Source organism: Hyperoodon ampullatus (genome assembly GCF_949752795.1).
Source record: "Hyperoodon ampullatus genome assembly, chromosome: X".
Taxonomy (NCBI): Eukaryota; Metazoa; Chordata; class Mammalia; order Artiodactyla; family Ziphiidae; genus Hyperoodon; species Hyperoodon ampullatus.
The window spans coordinates 28,486,404-28,508,574 of record NC_136913.1 but is presented as its reverse complement, the minus strand read 5'-3'; the positions used below and the strand labels follow the sequence as shown (position 1 = coordinate 28,508,574).

Genomic DNA, 22,171 nt, shown 5'->3' with positions numbered 1-22,171 from the left:
AGTTTTTTCTTTTCTTTTTTTTTTAAATGGAAAGGTAGCACACTTATGCACTCCTCTGCACCTTGCTTTTTCACTTATCTTGGATGTTTCCATGTTTCTGGACAGCAACCTCATGCTTTTCTAAAGCTACATGTTCTATATTGTGTGGCTGTAGCACAGTTAATTTAACCAGTCTCCTTTTGATGAATGTTTTGGAGATGATTTAAATGATCTGATATTTATGAAATCCACTTGTAAACTAGTCATATCATAATAAGCAATCAATGAGATAAATAATATCAGGTTTAATAATGGGGAATAAAAGAAGCTACTTAATTTTAATACTACACAGGAAAACTGAAAAAGGCCTGAGGCTGCTTTTTAAAATAAAATATTGTTATCCTCAACTATTATGCTGTCAGGTAGAACTAGTTACCTGAAATAGGATGAAAACTGGTAAACAGAGATATTGGTCTAGTTAAGCAACTTGTTTTTAAACTATCTGCTGCTTCTCAGAATATTTATCTTTATAGGCCCAAATTTAATTTAATAGGTCATTTTCACTAAATCTGATGACAGGGAAACCTTTGGAAATACTTGCGAGAGTTTTTTGTCTATGATACTTAACACAATTTATACTTTATCATAAGACCAGAACTAAGATATGTACCTGTAAAGTATAGACCAAGTAGCAATCAAGTTGGTTTTAAAAAAGCCACTCAGTTTACCAATAATTGCCTGTTATGTGACCTTACAAATTGTTAGGTTGTTAGAACGGATCAACTAAATTTCATTATTTAAATATTATTAGTTAAAACAAGTTATTACAAAGTTCTAGTTAAAAAATAATTTTTGGAACACTTGTAACATTGTTGGTGGGAATGTAAAATGGTACAGCCACTGTGGAAAACAGTATGAGGATTCCTCAAAAAAATTAAAAATAGAACTACCACATGATCCCGCAATCCCACTTTTGAGTACATATCCAAAAGCATTGAAATCAGGATCTTGAAGAGATCTCTACACTCCCATGTTCACTGCAGCATTATTCACAATAGCCAAGATAGAGAAACGACCCAAATGTCCATTGACAGATGAATGGTTAAAGAAAATGTGGTATATGCATGCCGTGGAATCTTGATCAGCCTTAAAAAAAGAAGGAAATTCTACTATTTGTGACAACATCGATGGACCTGGAAGATATTATGCTAAGTGAAATAAACCAGACACAGAAAGAAATACTGCATGATCTTACTTCATGTGTGGAATCTTAAAAAGTCAAACTCATAGAAACAGAAAAGAGACTGGTGCCTAGCAGGGGCTGGGGTGAGGGGGAAATGGGGAGTTGTTCAGTGGGTATTAAGTTAATCACACAAGATGAATAAGTTCTAGAGGTCTGTTGTACAACATAGTGCCTAGAGTTAACAATATGGTACTGTGTACTTAAAAATTTAAGAGGGTAGGGCTTCCCTGGTGGCACAGTGGTTAAGAATCTGCCTGCCAATGCAGGAGACATGGGTTCGAGCCCTGGCCCGGGAAGATCCCACATGCTGCGGAGCAACTAAGCCCGTGCGCCACAACTACTGAGTCTGCGCTCTAGAGCCCGAGAGACACAACTACTGAGCCTGTGCGCCGCAACTACTGAAGCCCACGCGCCTAGAGCCCATGCTCCGCAACAAGAGAAGCCACCGCAATGAGAAGCCCGCGCACCGCAATGAAGAGTAGCCCCTGCTCACCACAACTAGAGAAAGCCTGCACGCAGCAACAAAGACCCAATGCAGCCAAAAATAAATAAATAAATATTTTAAAAAATGTAAGAGGGTAGATCTCATGTTAAGCATTCTTAACACACAAACACAACAAGCAAAGGGATGTAAGAAAAATTTTGGAGGTGACGGATATGTTTATAACCTTGATTGTGGTAATGGGATAATGGGCGTGTGCATATGTCTGAACTCATCAAAGTATATACATTAAATATGTACAGTTTTCTGTATATCAATTATACCTCATTAAAGCTATAAAAATAGTAATTTTTGAACTTCTATTTACGATTAGGTAAATACTACCGACTAGACTGCCAATACTGTTACAGTTTCTGCGCTATGACATATTTTGATTGGTGGTTCCTCCTAAATAGCTATCATTCTTCATTCCCACATGATACAAAATACCCATAAGCCAAAGAACTGACCTTTAGGCATTTCAAAAGAAACACACTAAAAAATTCTAAGATATTATTACAGAAGCAAAAATGCATTACTTATGTTACTGATTACCTGGAGAACAAAAGGCTGAGGTGTTGGCTATTGTGTTCAGAGAACAGTGGTGTACTTCATTCCACCAAATCACCCAGGTAGAGAGAAACTGAAGCAGAGAGTGGAACCAGTAGGTCATGGTTAGCCATGACCACAAGACCCTATTGATAATGGCTGCTGACCTCAGCAGGGTGTTTTCTGGATGCTGAGATGGGACACTGTAGTCTTTTCTAACAGAACGAGTAAGGTGCTCATCGTTCCAGAAACTACTTCTTCGGCTGTCAGTTAATTCTTCAGAGTATGCCTGATCAAGTGCTAACAGCTGAGCTTCACGTTTCCTGCAATTTCTTTCTCAATTTAGCTTTGATCTAAGTTCTAGTCTGTAAATGAGAAATGCAAGTAAGAATGAGGGTTGATTTATTTTAAGTAATTTAGCGTTAAATATCACTGTGTATAATTTCAAACATTTATAAATATTGCAATTTATAGAAAATTAATGTAATCTTAAAATTATTTGAACAATGATTTTCACAACTATTTACATTAACTCAACCTACCTTTGTAGAAACATAATTATGTTTAAAAGTATCCTTGCCACAAAGTAATAATTTCATAGTACCTTTCTATAATATTTATGTCACTAAAGTGGCAGCTGCATCAATAAAACCCAGCAGATTCAATAATTTAGAAACAGCATAATCAGAACTGCAAATGAAAGCTACCATTAATTCCAAACAAAACAAAACCTTTTATATTAATACATAAATATTTTCCCATTTTCATCACTGAGTGAAGAAAATAATTAGAAGGCAGTATCTTCTTGTTTGTAGTAAACACAAATTAATTTTAAGATATTTTAAAATTGACATTAAGAAGCTAGATTAGGTTAAGTTTTTACAACACATAACATTAAATTTTTTGAGAAATTCTTGGTTTTCGGTGGGGGGGAGAAAGAAATTCTTGGTTTTACTAGAAGCCATTTCTATCAATAAAACCTTTTTTTTCAGTTGTAATATGACAATAAGCAGAGATAGCTATCTGTCATCTCAAATAGAAATTTTAATTGCTTATCAGCAATTGATAACATACTTGGATAGAAAGAGATTCTTGGCTTTTTTTCTACTTAAGTATTTTAACCTTTTTTGACATCCCCTCAAAAGTATCCTAAATATGTGTAAAATTACGTCAAAGGAAAAATAACTTTATATGAACTAGTGCTTGTATTTGAAAACAATATTTGCTGTAGTATTCCACAGTTTTTTCTTTTTTTTAGCATATAAAAGTATGGTATAAGAAATTATAGTCACAATAAAGTACATTTTCTTTTATTGACATAGAACACATACTTAAATTTTAAATGTTGGCTCTTTAAGAAAAAGTTTCTCCTGGTAAATAATATGCATAACCATTGCCCAAAAATGTATACAGCTGTTTTCTCCAAAATATTTATACACATAGAGGTCCACTTAAGACCAGCCCCATTATAACCTACCGAATACAATGTGCTCTTAGTTTATAAATGGGCTACCCTCAGTATATAAAATATAAAGGCATGTATGTTACACATACAAAGTAAGAAATATAAAAAGGAGAGACAAAAAGAAAAAAAAGAAAGTGTTGTTCCCTATAAGATCCAGACAGAAATTCAGTGTAATTAGTGAGAACACATACTCTTTTTATAAATGGGCTACCCTCGGTATATAAAATATGGGCATGTATGTTAGACATACAAAGTAAAAAAATATATAAAAAGGAGAGATGAAAGAAAAAAAAAAGGAAAGTGTCCTTCCCTATAAGATCCAGATAGCAATTCAGTGTAATTAGTGAGACCACGTTAAATACAATATATGAAGAATTTTCAGTTTTGGCAAATACTTTTCAGAGAAATACCTAAGCAATGAGGGTACTAAATTTCCATTTTAAGAATTTAGTAGAGGCTTCCATTTAAACATTCAGTGAAGATACTGTGGTCTCCCTAATATGCAGAAAAGAGGACTTTGGGTAGGGGGGTCTGTTAAAAAGAAGCAAACAAAAGGTCACCAATTTTTAGCCCATTAGTAACAGCCCCTTAATCAAGCATGTGTAGCTCAGCAATCAAATCCTGGCCCATCAGAGTTTGAATATATGTGATAAAAGATTCCAATGGACAGGATCTGAATTATTCCTAGATCTTAGAGGGAATGAGGCAGGAAATGATGGCAAAGGAGTGGGTCAGCCCAAGGTGGCTGGTCCAATCTTAACTACCGATGTCAGGAAACACACCAAATGTTTCTATAGCATTCTTTCTGCTGCATTTTCTTTATTTCAAGCCACAGGTCTACTTGGAGTGTCATGCAGCTAGTGGCTTATAAATAAAATCAGAGTCTATGAGTAGTGTCATCACATTAATAGACAGAATCACTGGATTCTCTCGATAGGTAAAGAGCTCGCATCTTTGGAATCCATGAGTTGGTAGTATTTATGGCATACCTAAAATGGGGGACAAAAATCATATATGTCAATAATAATATACATGCAATTCAGGAGTTAAAACAATGAAGACAATTCAATAATTTATTGAGCTAGAAATTCCATATGATTCCTAAATATTGCTTCACAGGTAAAAATGCAACAAATATAACTGAGCCAATTCCAAAATTAGCAAATAAACACTATTGCTAACTGTTTACCAAGGCAAGCCATCCCCATTCTTTTCAAATCTCAGCATATGTTACCAAGAGAGATCCTAAAGATGGCAATCATATCTATTTTGGAAGCCTAGGAATTTGGACACTTACTGTATCCTTTAGCTTAGAGATATGCTACATATCCTAATTTTCATAGACCAAGCCTTTTCATTCTGTACTGGTATCAAAGGGGAAACAGAAGGAGAAAAAAAAATCAATGAAAACATTCAGCTGCAATGTTATTTTCTTTCCTTTTCCACACCATCATTATGCAGCCAAAAAAACTCACAGTAAAGAAAAAAAATAGAACTTTTCCTCAAACAGCATTTAAAAAAAAATTAATTTAAACTACAGTTCTTCTGGGGAATATTTGGACAGTTCCACCAAACATTCCCAAGAAGCAGAAAGAAAATAAGCATCTGCTAATTCTGTATAGATTTATGTATACAGAAGCCCTTTGTAAGGTATAAAGCACTAATACCAACATAAGGTATGATTATTATGGAAGTAGAAGATTTGAACAAATTTATCGTGAACATGAAGAATATAGAAAAAGGCAATCTAATTTTAAACTCTCATGCAAGTAACTCAAATTTTATCATTAATTAAAAGATAATTTAATGTTCTGCTAATGTAAATAATTTTCATCCCATTTCTGCTGATGTAAATAACTTTTCATTCCATATTTATATATAGCACTTTGGTGATGATGTCAAGCTGATTAACGCTTGTCAGATTTCTATAAAGAGATATTCTCCCATATTAATAAAAAATTTTATATTTTATACCCAGGTCATCTTCTAATTAATTAAGAAAAATAATTTAACTCTTTCCTTAATTAAGAAGATTGTTAAAATGTTTCACTTTCTTGGCAACATATGAAATACGTCATTTCCATTTAGGCCATTAATTTGAAGAAAAACTGAGAGCTATCATCAGCAACATCTTCCAAAAATGATTATTATATTTAAATTAATACAGGTTATGCAACGTGTTTTATAAAATACTGAGCAATTTTAGTCTTATAAGAATATTCAGAAGTTAATATGCAAAATAATAATTCAGTTTGAATTTCGACCCCAATTTATTTCAATAATAATTTTTTTAAAAACTTCATTTCACCAAATGTATTCTTTTAACTAAAATAAAAGTGATGATAAACTTTCCCTAGCTGTAGAGTTTTACAGAAACTCTGCTAACATACTCTGGCTGAAATTCTTACCAGAATTGAAATATTAAGACTTGTGTAGCAGATTTTCATTAAGTATGAAAAACAACTTATGTACATTTGAAAGCCAATTTAATTGATTTCAAATACTATAAATTTCATCTATCACTCTGAACGTCCTTTCATTTAAACATTGACAGTAGTACTTTCACTTGTGCTTATTGTTGCAGCTGACAGCAGAATGTAGTCCCTCAAAGAAAATCGTCATCTACTAAAAAGAGAATAAAAGCAGAGTCACAGTCCTTAATTCTGACTGCCCCCAAAGATCAATTGGTCTAACTAATTAGACCTTTAATAGATTTTCCAGGTTCCTAAGAATAGGAAGAAGGAAAAACACCAAAAACTTTCTGCTGAGTCATACACAAATACATTAATGCTAACTAATACAATTGTCTAATGTAAAGAGGAACTGACCTGAGAGGTACCTTGCTCCGATTAACATTACCATGCTACTCACTATAAAAAAGCCCAAGGGTAGACTACAGAAGATACTAGGGTCACCTGTGGTCATCCAAGTAGGAGGGAATTCCAGTCAAGCAAACCAAAAGAGAGACACATAATTACAATATTTGTGTTAAGAATCACATGATAGCAAAAAAAAGTTATAAAAATAGTATATTCATAAAAGCTAGCAAAGAGTTATTACTTCAAATCAAAACCAGAATCAATATTGAAGGCTTATGACAGTCAACAAACAATACAGATAGCATGCCACAAGTAGCCAAGAACATAGAACATGCAGACCAACATAAACCTTCCACTGGCAAAGCCAAAGCTGATGAACTTTTTGGGAGGCTGTTTTTAGCTTTCTTGATTCTTCCCCAAAAGATACTAAATGAGCAATCCAATTCCCCTCAAATTCAAATTATAGATCCTTTGGCTATCAGAGAAGAGTTATATTCGTCTACTGAAAATGAATTTCAAACCCTACTGGTTTCATTTTCTTTTTTAAATAGACTTGGTGTATAAGGAAATGCACTTGAATATTAATGTTAGTATAATTAAAAAACCAAACTGTATTAATCTACATTTTAAAATATTGCCTGAGAACACGATTGTTTTGATATTTTCCAACCTGAATTCTCTTGGAAACCCTTCCTTTAAAGAATAGATAGATAGATGCTTTTCTTGAATATAAAAATTATATATCTAGAATATTTAACACTCTTTTGGAGCACAAAGCCAAGAAGTCATCATTTATGATAAGCTCTCTCCAAAAAATATCAAACCCCCAATCACTTCTACAACATTTTAAACATATTGAATGTATGTTAAAAATTCTTTACACTCCATTCAAATATAGTTACAAACAAGAAGATAAATATGAATGCTTCAAAACTGGCAAAATGCTTTGGAAATTAAGCTAACGTAATATTCTTCCCATAAATTAAACCTATTTAAAGAGGATAAGAGACCAGGTAGCAATTCCAATATCCTTTCACGATCATCAAAATAGGATTCTGTCTGTACTGCTATTATCAAATAGCTTATTGATAAATCATACCGTTATATAGCTTATATTGCTTAAGGAATACAATCAGCATTTCACTAATTGAATATTATTAGCCTGTTTATTATACAGTTTAGAGACTCTCAAAATATTATACATGAGTGCTTTTCATAAATCTACTCAAAAAGTTTTTCAAACTTTGCCTTAAATCCACTGCAGCCTAACTGAAACAAAAACAAAGTTTGAAAAACCGAAAGCTCTCAAAAAATCAAATTACTTTATCATCAATGCTGATGGCAGAAACAACAGAATCATGTAATTTTTTTATCAACTTTTTCTTGGCATTTTAAATTCACTGACAGGTAAGGTAAGCAAACAGAGAGAAAACGATCAATTGGTTTTGTGGGAACTTTGCAATTAAAATTATATCTTCAACTGCAAGTAAGGAGAAGGATGTGTGGCATTGACGTGGAGGCAGCTGGGGCAGTGGAGTGCGGGAACAGGTAGGATTGTGCCATCTTATTTTATTTGGCCATGCCGCGTGGCATACGGGATCTTAGTTCCCCGACCAGGGATCGAACCCGGGCCCCTTGCATTGGAAGTATGTAGTCTTAACCACTGGACCATCAGGGAAGTCCCTGTGCCGTTTAAAAAAAATCTAACTTGTCAAAGAAAACATATAACTCATTTTCATTAGCCATTAATTAAGGGCAACCAGAAAATAAATCTAGTGCATGTCTGTTATATCTTTCAAAGCAACTAGCACTGTGCTACAAAAATACCTATGATTGAGAAGTTTAGCTATAAAGGGTCTCAAAACTGCAAACAGTCTTAGCAAGAAAGGCTTTGCCACTATCTTAGAAAGAAAGATGAGTCTCAGAACAAAAGATTTAAAGAAAATGGATATTAAGCTTAAAGCTTATTTAGGAGAATAAACAAAAGCTTCAGGTAGGAACATCCAGGACTGAAAATACAGATCACGTAATCTGTGGTACTAGATGATCCCAGAAGCTTCTCCTAAAAGCCAGATACATTACAAGTGGTTCTATACTCGCTTTGGGGTTGGAAGGCAGGCCATATTTCATTTATATTCTCTTCTCCATTAAACTATACGCTTCAATATATTATTGGCCATTGTTTCATTCACTATGTTTGAAATCTTACATTTAGCAAAGAATTAAAATATTATGCCATATTAAAGGCATGTTTAAGGCTGTTTCTATATTAAAGGCAGCTCACGGCTGTTTACAATTAAGTGGTTTACTTAAGGCAATACCTTCCCAACTAAGAGGTTGAAAAAAAATAGTCCTCTATTTTCTGCCAAGAGCATTTGCCAATTATGACATTTCTAATTTACTATGCTTGGTACTTTTCTTCCTCTGATTCCAATGAGTTCTCATAACATACACTCACTAAGGGCTTGGAAGCAGTCTAGGAAGTAGTGAAATATATTCTGAAATTAATACAGCTTTCGGTTGGTTCAGGTCATGAAGACAGCCCCCCAGAAAGGCAAAGTCAGACACTAAGAAGAAGAAGAAGAAAAAAAAAAAGTCTAGTTGATTTTTTTTTCATTAAGAAGAAACCAGAAATAATTTTACTTTTAGAAAACTAAGTTATCAATTGAAGTACCAGGAATAAACTAATAAGGAAAGATATAGCAGGACAGAGTTAAGTATGTATATCAACATAATAATTTACATTTTATGTTTAGAACTTTAAAGTGTTTTCAAAACATTAGAAACTATAACTTACAATAACACTTTTCTTCAGAGCAGCCTTGATAAGTATAAATGGCCAGATACTTAAAGAAGCGATTTAACATACTAGGGCAAAGTAGCAATAATAATAAAAACATTTTTACCACTTTCTGAAGACTGAGTTGTAACCCAACCCATTGACTTCATCACAGCTTTCTTCCACGTAGAATAACGAATTTCACTTTCTAGACACAGAAGGTAGGAAAACCACACATAAGAGAGGCAGTTTACTGAGATGTTCTAAGTACCACACTTATGTTCACTCAGCGTTCTTTTTTTTTTTTTTTGCTGCGCCGTGCAGCATGTGGGATCCGACCAGGGATAGAACCCATGCCCCCTGCATTTGAAGCATGGAGTCTTAACCACTGGACTGCCAGGGAAGTCCCTCACTCAGCATTCTTGACAAATGGTTACACATATTAAACTGACGTTTGTTACATTGTGTTAAGCTGACATGGAGTTTTACCAGGACTCAGATTCCGGAGAGTACCATTGCTAGTGACTACCAGTGACTGGGAGAGAAGCTTGCTTGGAAGTTGGAGGGAAATTCAGCCTGGTCTGCACGATGAAGGGAGATGGGGAAACAGGCTACCTGCTAAGACCAGGCCATTCACAAGCAAGTGGTGATGAATTAGAAAGGGGAATCCTACTTGACCTATTTTCTCTTTTTGGGAGGGTGGAGGAGCTTGGGATATCATACAAAACCCACTTTGACGTTATTTTATACATAGGTTTTTAAAAAGGTTGAAAACCAAATTCAGTATATAAAACCTTATTTTCATACACAAATTTAATACAGGTATTGGTCAGAGCTTGTGGCTTAGCTTTGTTTATTACGACAGTAAGTCAAATATTTAATGCTCATTTATTTAAATTGTTGCTGCTTTTGTCAGGCTAGCCCTGCTGTGTTTAAAAGTTATCAGAGGGCTTCCCTGGTGGCGCAGTGGTTGAGAGTCTGCCTGCCGATGCAGGGGACACAGGTTCGTGCCCCGGTCCGGGAAGATCCCACATGCCGCGGAGCGGCTGGGCCCGTGAGCCATGGCCGCTGGGCCTGCACGTCCGGAGCCTGTGCTCCGCAACGGGAGAGGCCACAACAGTGAGAGGCCCACATACCAAAAAAAAAAAAAAAAAAAGTTATCAGAATATCCGTTACCCCACATAATCCTGTCCTAAAACTGGCCACTGGCACCAAAGATGATCCGATGCAGACGTGAGGGGTCAGTGGCCGATATATCTCCCTTGTCACTGTCAGGAAAGGCTACACTAACAAGCTAGAACTGATAGTGTGGCAGTGTTATCCTCCTACATGAAAGGACTGTAAACACTAGAAGTGAATGGTAAAAAAGTGATTATTGAAGTTTTTTTTTTTAAATAGGGAACTATTCCTCTCATTCACATTCATTCAGTGTATCCAAATATGCTTAGTAGCCAAACCTGAAACAATAGCATTTGATATCTTATTTACTTTCTCAACTTATGAATAAACAGAAAAGCAAACTCTCTCTCACTTTTCACAGTATACCAATCTTCAATCTTTACAAGTACCCTCACCAAAAAGGAACTACTGTATAGCACAGGCAACTATGCTCAATATTTTATAATAACCTGTAAGGGAAAAGAATCTGAAAAAAATAGATATATATGTATGTATAACTGAATCACTTTGCTGTACATCTGAAACTAACACAATATTGTAAATCAACTATACTTCAATAAAAAAAGATTTAAAAAAACAAGTACCCTCAGCGTTGATCTGAGGTTCAAACCGCTCCATTGTGACAGCTGACAAGTCCTCAGGTTCCAGACTCCAAACACCAACCCCTTCTGCAGCCCCTGCTGCCATGGCAGCTCCCAGGGCAGTTGTTTCAGGCATCGAGGGCTTCACTGAGGGGAGAGAGCCACATCAGTATCTTTGCAGTTACATATGCCTAAAAAACCCAGTTCTTCCGAAGAAACATTAGTCTCGGAGTTTAAAGGAACGAAGGCTTACTAACCTACTGGGATATACAGAATGTCTGCTTGTAGCTGCATCAGAATTTTGTTGTTGGTCATTCCTCCATCTACCTGCAAATGGCTGAGCGGAATTCCACAGTCACGGTTCATGGCGTCCAAAATCTTAAATAAACCAATGCAATGAACATAATTAAAGTACTCCATAGTAACATCTCTGAAAATAGCCATCTTCTGCTCAAAAACACTCAAAAGCTCCCCAAAGCCTGCAGAATAAAAATTTAGATTTCTTAGGCTGGTCTTCTAGGCCCTCCTTGATCTGGTTACAACCAACCTTTTCTCTCACCACACCTCTGCACTCACCCCTATATCCAGTCAAGCCAAACAATTCTATTTTTCACCCTGATTTCCTGCCATGGTGCCTATGTTTGTGCAACTATCCCCTTTGCCTAATACACACCACTCAGCATCCCCTCAACTGTAAAATGCCCAGCGCCTGGCAACTAACAGGAACTTAGAAAGTAATGACAGCTGGGAAAAGAACAAAAACTTGCAGTTATTACATTAATGTTTAGGCAGGCTTAATTTTTGATTAAATATTTAGTAAGCTTATAAATTTTAATAAATTTCTGGCATTAATATATAATTTGTTTAGGAATAATAAAGGTGGATTAAGTACAAGAAAAGGGCCCATATTTATTACCTCTCGAGTTTGGAAACAAACAGCTTCTAATGCAGCAAAAGCAATATGGCATTTATTGGTGAACTGAGTGAGCCCACAGATGATCCTAAAAATACAAAGATTTTTAAGATTAGAGTGGAATGAATGAGTCATCAACTGGAAATGTCCTAAATATGGAAAGACTGAATTTGGTAGGTAGAAATGTACGGGGTCGGGGGGAAATGGACATTAAAAAAAAACAAAACTGGACATAAACATTAAGTAGCTTGGAAAGTCCTTATAGTCTACAATGCTGCATCCACATATGAAAAAGTTCAAGATCTATCCAAATAGATGATAATAATATAAAACCAAATCAATATTCATCTAGATGATGTCCCTTTGAGACATAACTTGCAGGTGCCTTGAAGATAAAAGATAATAACACTAACATGAATATGAATATGGCAGGGGCTTATTTGTCAGATGATTTATAACTTCTTGGAGGTTTTTTTTGGCCATGTCGCGTGGCATGCAGTGTCTTAGCTCCGCAACCAGGGATCGAACCCGTGCTCCCTGCAGTGGAAGCTCGGAGCCATAATCACCAGAACACCAGGGAATTCCCAACTTCTTGGAGTTTAAAGGTTCTGAAATTATACTTGCCAAGTGTAAAAGGTTTCCTCAATACTTTAAAATCGTTTGAAAATAGAAAACTATTAACTAATAAGTTATTAGCTAATATAGTAAATAAATCAAGACCAACAAAAGCGTACCTTATTTTCAATTCTTACCCTCTTGCACTGGGCTCCCAATAAGGTGCATATAGTCCTGAAAATGCTGGGACGAAATAGCAGCCATAAGAAGTACCTACTTCTTTAGCAAGTTTCTCTAACGTTAAAAACAAACAAACAAACAAGCAAACAAAAATCACTCTACTATATGCTACTTATTTTAGTCAATAAACACACGTGTTTAAAAAATTAGGACAGAGCTTTTGGTTTCCTATTATTTAGTACAGCAAAATGTTCCTAATTACAGCAGAATGTCAGGAGCAACAAAAGCAAATTTCTCCACATTGAATACCCCCCAGTAAAATGTAACCCAGCCCAAGAAATAAAGGAACTGGATTAGTTTCGTTAAGGTATTTTAGCTTATTTCCACTATTTTTAAGGTTGCTGACTAGCAGATGAAGAAGTGGCCTTCAGTGTGTCCCTAATCAGAAATGTGTTCCTGATTGTCTCACCTTCAGGCGAAATTAAAGTAGATGGTTCAAAATAATTATCCATTGTCTGAAAATAGCCATATTAATACTTAAATTACAGGTACTGGAGTTTTAATTCTCATTCTAATAAGACTTAAAGCTTTTTCTCATCAGATAAATTTAACTGCAGATTCTGGCAATCTTTGGTGTTCAGTTTTACACTTGGGTGATTTTTATGCCCTACCATGCCAGTTTATTAATAACCACCACTAATCATGTCAATTTGTTGTTTTATAAATCTTCACAAAATAATCTTTTATGTGTAAATCAAACTCATAATAGGGATTCATATAGTTTAATGTCACATACGGGGCAAAGCACATGTATTAACAGATTGCAAGGGTAAAAATATTTAAAATTCTTATTATTTAGATTCTAGCCCTTTGTTAGAACATACTCACCAATTTCCTCAGAGGTCTTTATAATTCCAAGATTGTCCCTTAGCCAGCGAATAACAGCACCGGCTATAGCTACGGAACCCTATGGGAATAAAGGAATCCGAGAGAGAATATATGTTATCACAATAAAAAGCTTTTATTGAGCATATTCTCTGTGTATGACACTACCAGATGAAAAAAATTCAAAAATTTCAACATTGGGACTTCTACAAATATCATAAACTAGGCCTTTTACTACAAATATTGTTTATCTAGGGCATTACAGAAGTCTTTCATGTGCCAGTAGGTGGACATCAGTGTGTTGATCAATTTGCTTCTTGTACAATTGTTCTATCTGTTGCTAAACTACTGAGGTATATTATCACCCAGAGTACATTCCCATCTTATCCACAAAGTTATTGGGAAAGGCCACCCTGAGAGTTTTTTCAAGCCCATTTCCCATAGCTAACATTATATTAAATCTAGCAACCACAATAAAAAAGTTAGCAAAGAAGCTAACTACAAAGTAATTATTCTTTCCAACAAAATCACCAAGGGATGGGGTTTGGAGTCAGATGAACTGGTTTGAGTCTGAGCTCTACTTCTTAACTGCTATGTGATCTTAGGCAAATTAGTTCGGCTTTCTGAGACTCCATTTATTCAACTATATAATGGTGGTGACTATAACAACAGTTACCTAAAGAAATTACGATGAGGCTCAATACAGGAAGTATACAGGAGTACACAGGAAGGTTCTTACTGAATGTAAATATTAGCTTCTTTAATTCTTTAAGTGTTAAAAAAGTATCAGCCAAAAACAAAACAAAACAAAAAAAAGTATCAGCCAAATTCCATTGACTGATGTATGGGTAAATAAAATGTAGTATATCCCCACAGTGGAAAATTATTTGGCCATGAAAAGACATGAAATTCTGCTACAACATGGATGAATCTTAAAAACATTATGCTATGAAAGACCATATATTGTATGACTCCATTTATATGAAATGTCCAGAATATGCAAATCCAGAGAGACAAAGGGTTGGTTAGTGCTTGCCTAGGGTTGAGGTGATGCAGTTATTCTTTGGGGTGATAAAAATGTTCTACAGTTAGACTGTGGTGATGGTTGCACAACTTTGTGAATATACTAAAGAACACTGAATTACACACCTTAAAAGAGTGAATCATGTGATATGGGAATTACATCTCAATAAAGATGTTTAAGGGCTTCCCTGGTGGCGCAGTGGTTGAGGGTCCGCCTGCCAATACAGGGGACACGGGTTCGTGCCCCGGTCTGGGAGGATCCCGCGTGCCGCGGTGTGGCTGGGCCCGTGAGCCATGGCCGCTGAGCCTGCGCGTCTGGAGCCTGTGCTCCACAACGGGAGAGGCCGCAACAGTGAGAAGCCCGCGAACCACAAAAAAAAAAAAAAAAAAAAAAGATGTTTATAAAAAGATTCTGGGGGCAAAAGAAGTATCAGCACAAACCATTAGGAATTCCAAAAAAAATAGTTTTTTGGTTCTGATGTTTCATTCATATGGATTATTTTTTCCTTCTTTTTTTCTTCATATAGATTATTAATGTAAATTACTTCCACAGAGTCACCCCAAACCAAAACATCAGGTAATATTAAGGGTAGGAAGCAGAATGTTTTTTATATGTCACCTGCCTCCCTGTCCCCAGTTAAATTAATTGAATTACAAATGGGTACCCTTTCTTGCCATCAGTTTTCAGGATGTAAACAAACTAGATGCTGAACATGTTGATACATCCTATCATTCATAGCTGCTATGAGAACAGGTCACTAAATGCTACTGCAAAGCTGGCAAAACATTGCAGTTGCTCTTTCTATACAGTGAATTTTCAGCTATAAAAAATTATTTGAGGAACAGATTTGACATCCCTGTGCAAATATAACCAGACTTTAAAAATGGGACAAAGACAATTCAGCAAACACCTGACAAGGGACTCTAATCCAATGTTTCTCCCACCCCAAAAAAGAAAGTTCTTAATACACTTCCTAATTTTGATATATTATATATTTAGGTACAGCGTGGGACCATCAAGGAGAACTAAGTAAATTGTTTGCTTTTGGAGACAATAGTTCAACTCTCACACATCCTTTGGAAGCGAACAATTCAGAGATAGTAGCTGCCAAAGGCTAGAAAATATATAAGATTTTCTAGAACAGTGCTAATGTTTAATAGAAATATAATGTGAGCCACACATGTAATTTAAATTTTCTAGTTATCATATTTAAAAAGGTTAGATTAATCATAATATATTTTGCTTAACCCAATATATTAAAAATATTATCATTGCAACATGTAATCAATATAAAACTTGAGATCTTTTATTTGTATATATTTCACTAAGTCTTTGATGTCAGGTATATCATTTATGCTTACGGCACATCTCAATTTGGACTAGCCACATTTCAAGTGCTCAGTAGTCAGGTGTGGCTAGTGGCTACCATATTGGACAGCACAGTTCTAGATCTAAATGGAAAAACAGATGTTCTATACTCTCAAAAAGACACTGGTCCGGGGCTTCCCTGGTGGCGCAGTGGTTGAGAGTCCGCCTGCCGATGCAGGGGACACGGGTTCATGCCCCGGTCCGGGAAGATCCCACATGCCGCGGAGCGGCTAGGCCCGTGAGCCATGGCCGCTGAGCCTGCGCGTCCGGAGCCTGTGCTCCGCAACGGGAGAGGCCACAACAGTGAGAGGCCCGCGTACCGCAAAAAAAAAAAAAAAAAAAAAAAGACATTGGTCCTACATGGCATCTAACCACGAAATGTGTATATTTCCAATAGTTTTAGGTGAGTAAGTAATGAATTTTAAAAAGCCACTGAGCTAGAAGTCTAGTGGAGTGGTCTTGCAGCTACCAGCTAGTGGAACTTTATATTTTGGGAAATCAAATGCCGATGTACCTCATTTCCACTGAAAAGGGCAGGATGTTTACATGCTCAATTTTTTTTGAGAGGAAGCAATGTGGTTGCAGTAAAAGGAAAATCAAGGTTTTCATTAAAGGTAACTGGTTGAGGACCAGAGGGCATTATTTTAGATTAAAACAATAGAAAAAAAATTCAAAGCCACTGTCAAGGCTCCAGAAGAAAATTATTCTAAATTTGGTCATCAGGAGTACACAGGAGTGTTCTGTTACTGAACGAAGAAGTAGGTTCAATATAAAAAACACTTATCTGAAAGAAGTACATAATTTTGGTATCAGGATATAATACTTGGTATAGCTTTTTAAAAATTAATAAAAATAAGAGAAATCTCCAAATTCACAAGAGATGTAGTCTTCTGAATCCAGAGGCAGGAGATAAAGTGGAAGATGGTATAATGCTTTGAAGATGGGCAGAAAAAAAGAGTACAGGAATGGAAACCTAAAATGATAGATAGAAGGTGACTGTCTACTTGCTATCAAATAAGTTACTGTCAATTATATCATAAATATAAACATTCAATACTTCAGCTCACCAACTATAAATATGAATCAACCCTTATTCTAAGTCACGATCCACTGGGAAAGCTGCACACAAACCTAATAGTGGTTCTCTAAGAAAAACATAATAGAAATGAGAGGGTAAAAAGAAGAAGTTCTATGATAACCGGACAAGAGAAATAAATTACTCGAAAACTAGACACATAGCCTGCAAACTAAAAGGCTAAGGAACAGGCTATGCGAAGACTAGATTAAAAATAATCAAGTAGATCTGATATAATGTCATAGCAGGCAAACACACTTTCCCTCAAAAGCTCCTTGACATGAATGCCACTGCCATGAACAGTATCTGTATAAAGTAGATATTTCAGGATGCAGGATGTATCTTACAATGCAGTTATGGTTAAAATCAGTAAGTGTGGAGAAAAATTATGTAAAATTAAGATTATCCTTAAATTGCTTAAAATCAACCATTAGGCACAGTAAACATAGTTTTGTGTATGCTACAGTAATATGTAACACTACATATATAACTTATATTGTACTTAACTTCTGCATGATTACAAATGCAAAATCTAACTCTATAGCATTTTTAATTGCAAAGAAAAGAGAACAGGAGCACAGAGTTGAATTGGGGAAGCATTCATGAAATGTAATCTGCATCATTAATACTTCGATAACCAGTTAGGGAATTAAAAATAAAAGCACTTATTGCTCAGAAAGTACACTTTCCAAGAAAGTACCTTAGAAAAGTCCATAAACAATGTTTATAGGCCCCCATGATCCCCGCCTCCTGCTGTTCATGGCCTTCCATGATCCTTTCCCTTTGAGTGAGGTGGGACTATGACTTGCTTCTAACCAACAGGACATGTCAAAGGTGATGGGACGTATGTGATGATGTGCATGTGATTACGTTGCATAAGATTATCACACCTGTTTTCTGGACTCTCTCCCTGCCTTGCTGGTGTTAAGTCCTCACATGGGAAGGAACTTCAGGCGGCCTCTAGGAGCTAAGGGCAGCCTCTGGGTGACTGCTAGCAAGAAACTGAAACCCCCAGTCCTACAACCACAAGGAACTAAATCTGGCCAATAATCTGAGTGAACCTAGAAGCAGATGGAGCCTCAGATGGGACTGTAGCCTCAGCCTACACCTTGACTGCAGCCTGGTGAGACCCCGAGCAGAGGATCCAGCTAAGCTTTGCCTGGACTCCTGACCCCTGGAAACTATAAGATAATACATGGGTATGGTTTTAAGCCGCTTACATCAGTGGTAATATTGTTATGCAGCAACAGTTAACTAATATATGAGACTTATACCTGAAGTGGAATATCTGGCTGAAGAGGGATGGAAAACTCCAAAAACAAAAACTTAACACTATAATCACAAATCATACCAAAGAGAGGAGAAAAAGGACATTCAAAGAAAACAGTGGGGGGGGGATATAAGGAATCCTCTTTGAAGTTCACGTTTAAATAGACAAAAATGGCATAACATAGGATTTGGTATATAAACAATATTTATTAAGTGTCTGCTATGTGCCAGCCTCTGGGATAGAGTGGTGAACAAGACAGATTAATATTCTGACCTCAGGGAACTTATATCCTAGTGACAGAATACAGAACATGGAAGTCTCAAATCCAAAGTAAGCTCAAGTTCATAATCAGATTAAAGGCCCCCAAAAGAATTTTGTTTCGTGAAATAACATTTAGAAAAAGAAGATGAACAAGGTAGGGAAAAGCACAGTTTGGGGAAGATAGTGCACAGATGGCAGAGGGAAGGCAGAACTACTCGTCCTATTTTGGTAATCCTTGGTCTATTTTGCTTCAGTATCTTCCACCACTAAGAAAATTTTCCAACTATTAAGAGTGGGACAGGGCTTCCCTGGTGGCGCAGCGGTTAAGACTCTGCCTGCCGATGCAGGGGACACGGGTTCGAGCCCTGGTCCGGGAAGATCCCACATGCCGCGGAGCAACTAAGCCCGTGCGTGTGACTACTGAGCCTGCGTTCTAGAGCCCGCGAGCCACAACTACTGAGCCCACGCACCACAACTACTGAAGCCCGCATGCCTAGAGCCAGTACTCCAGCAACAAGAGAAGCCACTGCAATGAGCAGCCCATGCACCACAACGAAGAGTAGCCCCCGCTTGCCGCAACTAGAGAAAGCCCGCACGCAGCAATGAAGACCCAGCGCAGCCATAAATAAATAAATGTTTATTTTTTAAAAAAAGAGTGGGACAAATTTTAGCAGTTTAATATGAGTTTAAAGTCTCAAAACACCTGAAGCATCAGGTGTCCCAATTCCTTTTTTACTAATAATGAAGTAAGAACCCAGAGATGTTAATATTCTTGGTGATAAAAAAGAGGTAAACATCCCTATCAACAGAGATGGATGAGTTTGCACTTTAAAAATCACCTGTCCTGGGGCTTCCCTGGTGGCGCAGTGGTTAAGAATCCACCTGCCAATGCAGGGGACACGGGTTTGAGACCTGGTCCGGAAAGATCCCACATGCCTGCCGTGGAGCAACTAAGCCCATGAGCCACAACTACAGAGCCTGCGAGCCACAACTACTGAAGCTCGTGCACAGCAACAAAGACCCAACACAGCCATAAATAAATAAATAAATAAACTACATTGTTTAAAAAAAAAAATCACTTCTGGCCCTAACAGAGGATAACAGGCAAAACGTAAAAAGAGAAAACCAAATCAACACATGCTAACTCAGACAGAGAATAGCATCGATGTGGACAGAAACAGAAATGCACGGCTAAGCAGGATTTGAGGCCACAGGCATGATGGATTGCGAGTCATTTTTCTGTGTGTGTCAGGGAGCAGGAGTGGTGGCCGGAGCTGACTCCTGCAGAGGAAAGAGATTCGAAGTGCTTGGTGTAAGATCAGGAAGACTGTCAGTGCCTGAAGCCAGGGGCTAGGTAGTGCTTTCCTGCTTGTGTAGGGGTACTGGAAAACAAGCAATTGTCTACATGCTGACTAGGGCTATTGGCTTAATGGAAAATGAGTCTGGAAGGGAAAATTCCAAAATACATGAAGAAATCTATTATTAAAACATCAGCCATGGTATCGGGAAAATAGAACAGCTACATGCAAGAGAATCAAACTGGACTACTTTCTCACACCATATATAAAAATAAACTCCAAATAGATTAAAACCTTAAATGTAAGACCTGGAACCATAAAACTCTTAGAAGAAAACACAGGCAGTATGCTCTCTGACCTTGGGTCTTAGCAATACTTTTTTGAATCTGTCTCCTCAGGCAAGGGAAACAAAAGCGAAAATAAACTAAAAAGCTTTTGCACAGTGAAGGAAGGTGTCAACAAAACGAAAAGGCAGCCCACTGAATGGGAGAAGATATTTGCAAATCATGTATCTCATAAGGGGTTAATATACAAAATATACAAAGAACTCAAATAACTCAACATCAAAAACAAACAAACAATTTGATTAAAAAACTGACAGAGGACCTCAGTAGACAGTTTTCCAAAGAAGACATATAGCTAGTCAATAAACACATGAAAAGGTGCTCAACATCACTAATCATCAGGGAAATGCAAATCATAACCACAATGAGATCTCTTCATACCTGTCATAATGGCTATTATCAAAAATAATACAAACAACAAGTGTTGGCGAGTGTGTGGAGAAAAGGGAACTCTTGGACACTGTTGGTGGGAATGTTAACTTGGTGCAGCCACTGTGGAGAGCAGTGTGGAGGTTCCTCAAAAAATCAAAAGTAGAGCTACCATACGATACAGCAAATCCACTTCTGGGTATTTTTCCAAAGAAAACAAAAACACTAGTTAGAAAAGATATATGCAGCCCTACATTCATTGCAGCACTATTTACGATAGCCAAGATATGAAAGCAACCTAAGCATCTATTAATAGATGGATAAAATGGATAACTTTATGATATATATAAAATGGAATATTATGACATCTTGCCATTTGTGAAAATATGGATGGACTTGGAGGGTATTGTGCTAAGTGAAATAAATCAGACAGAGAAAGAAAATATAGCATGATTTCACTTACATGTGGAATCTAAAAAATAAAACAAATGAATAAACATAATAAAACAGAAATAGACTCATAGAAACAGAGAACAAAATGCTGGTTGCCAGGGGGTAAGGAGGTAGCAGAATGAGTGAAATAGATGAGGGAGATTAAGAGGTACAAACTTCCAGTTATAAAGTAAACAAGTCATGGGGATGTAATATACAGCATTGGGAATATAGTCAGTAATACTGTAATAATTTTGTATGGTGACAGATGCTAACTAGACTTACTGTGGTGATCATTTTGTAATGTACAAAAATATTGAATCACTATGTTACACACCTAAAACTAATGTAATATTGTAAGTCAATTATACTTCTAGTAAAAATTGATTAAATTAAAAAATATATATGCTTTGTATATATACTATATAAATTAGACATTACAGCATATCATATGCTAGCTTGCAAGCATCACTTCTAATGAAAATGTATGGAAGGGGAAAAAATGACATCAGTCAACAAAACATAACATCTGGAATAGAATCCATTCCAATCCAGTGGTTAGGACTCTGCACTTCTACCGCAGGGAGCACGGGTTCAATCCCTGGTTGGGGAACTAAGATACTGCGTGTCCGCAGCACCGCCAAAAAGAGGAAAAAACAACAACAAAACAAAACAGTAACAACAACAAAACACAAAGAGGTAGATTAAGGTATGATTTCCATGAAAAAAACCCCATGAATTACAAATTAAAAGAAAAGAGAAATAAAATCAGGTGGACATGAAAAATAACCAGTTAAAGATTCTAGAAATGAAATTACTGAGTGAGATTTAAAAATGTAATAGATGAGATAAACTGTAGAATAGACAGAGAAACTAGGCAAAGTAGTGTTCCCATATACTGCTGGTGATATTTACACATGGTAATGAAAAAGAATGGAACAATAGCTGTATTTAACAACACAGATGAATCTCCCAAATAAAATGTTGAGTGAAAGAGGCCAGATCAAAGATTGCATACTGTATTACTCAGTCTCTCTCTTATATTTTTAATATATAAAGTATTAACAACATGCAAAACTAACCTCCGTGTTTAGGGTTACACATTTAAGCGTTAGAATTGTA

The 22,171-nt window shown here is 36.4% G+C and overlaps 1 protein-coding gene across 1 annotated transcript in view; it reads right to left on the bottom strand.

The window, feature by feature from the left end:
* Positions 1 to 6,507: 6,507 nt before the first annotated feature.
* Positions 6,508 to 22,171, bottom strand: part of GK (glycerol kinase) — a gene marked incomplete at both ends in the record, with an annotated part of 64,380 nt that continues 48,716 nt past the window's right edge. The window contains 7 exons of the mRNA XM_079727894.1: positions 6,508 to 6,632; positions 9,443 to 9,523; positions 11,079 to 11,222; positions 11,333 to 11,453; positions 11,992 to 12,076; positions 12,741 to 12,837; positions 13,612 to 13,690. Coding sequence (XP_079584020.1) covers positions 6,508 to 6,632; positions 9,443 to 9,523; positions 11,079 to 11,222; positions 11,333 to 11,453; positions 11,992 to 12,076; positions 12,741 to 12,837; positions 13,612 to 13,690 — 732 coding nt within the window. The remainder of the gene's footprint in view (positions 6,633 to 9,442; positions 9,524 to 11,078; positions 11,223 to 11,332; positions 11,454 to 11,991; positions 12,077 to 12,740; positions 12,838 to 13,611; positions 13,691 to 22,171) is intronic.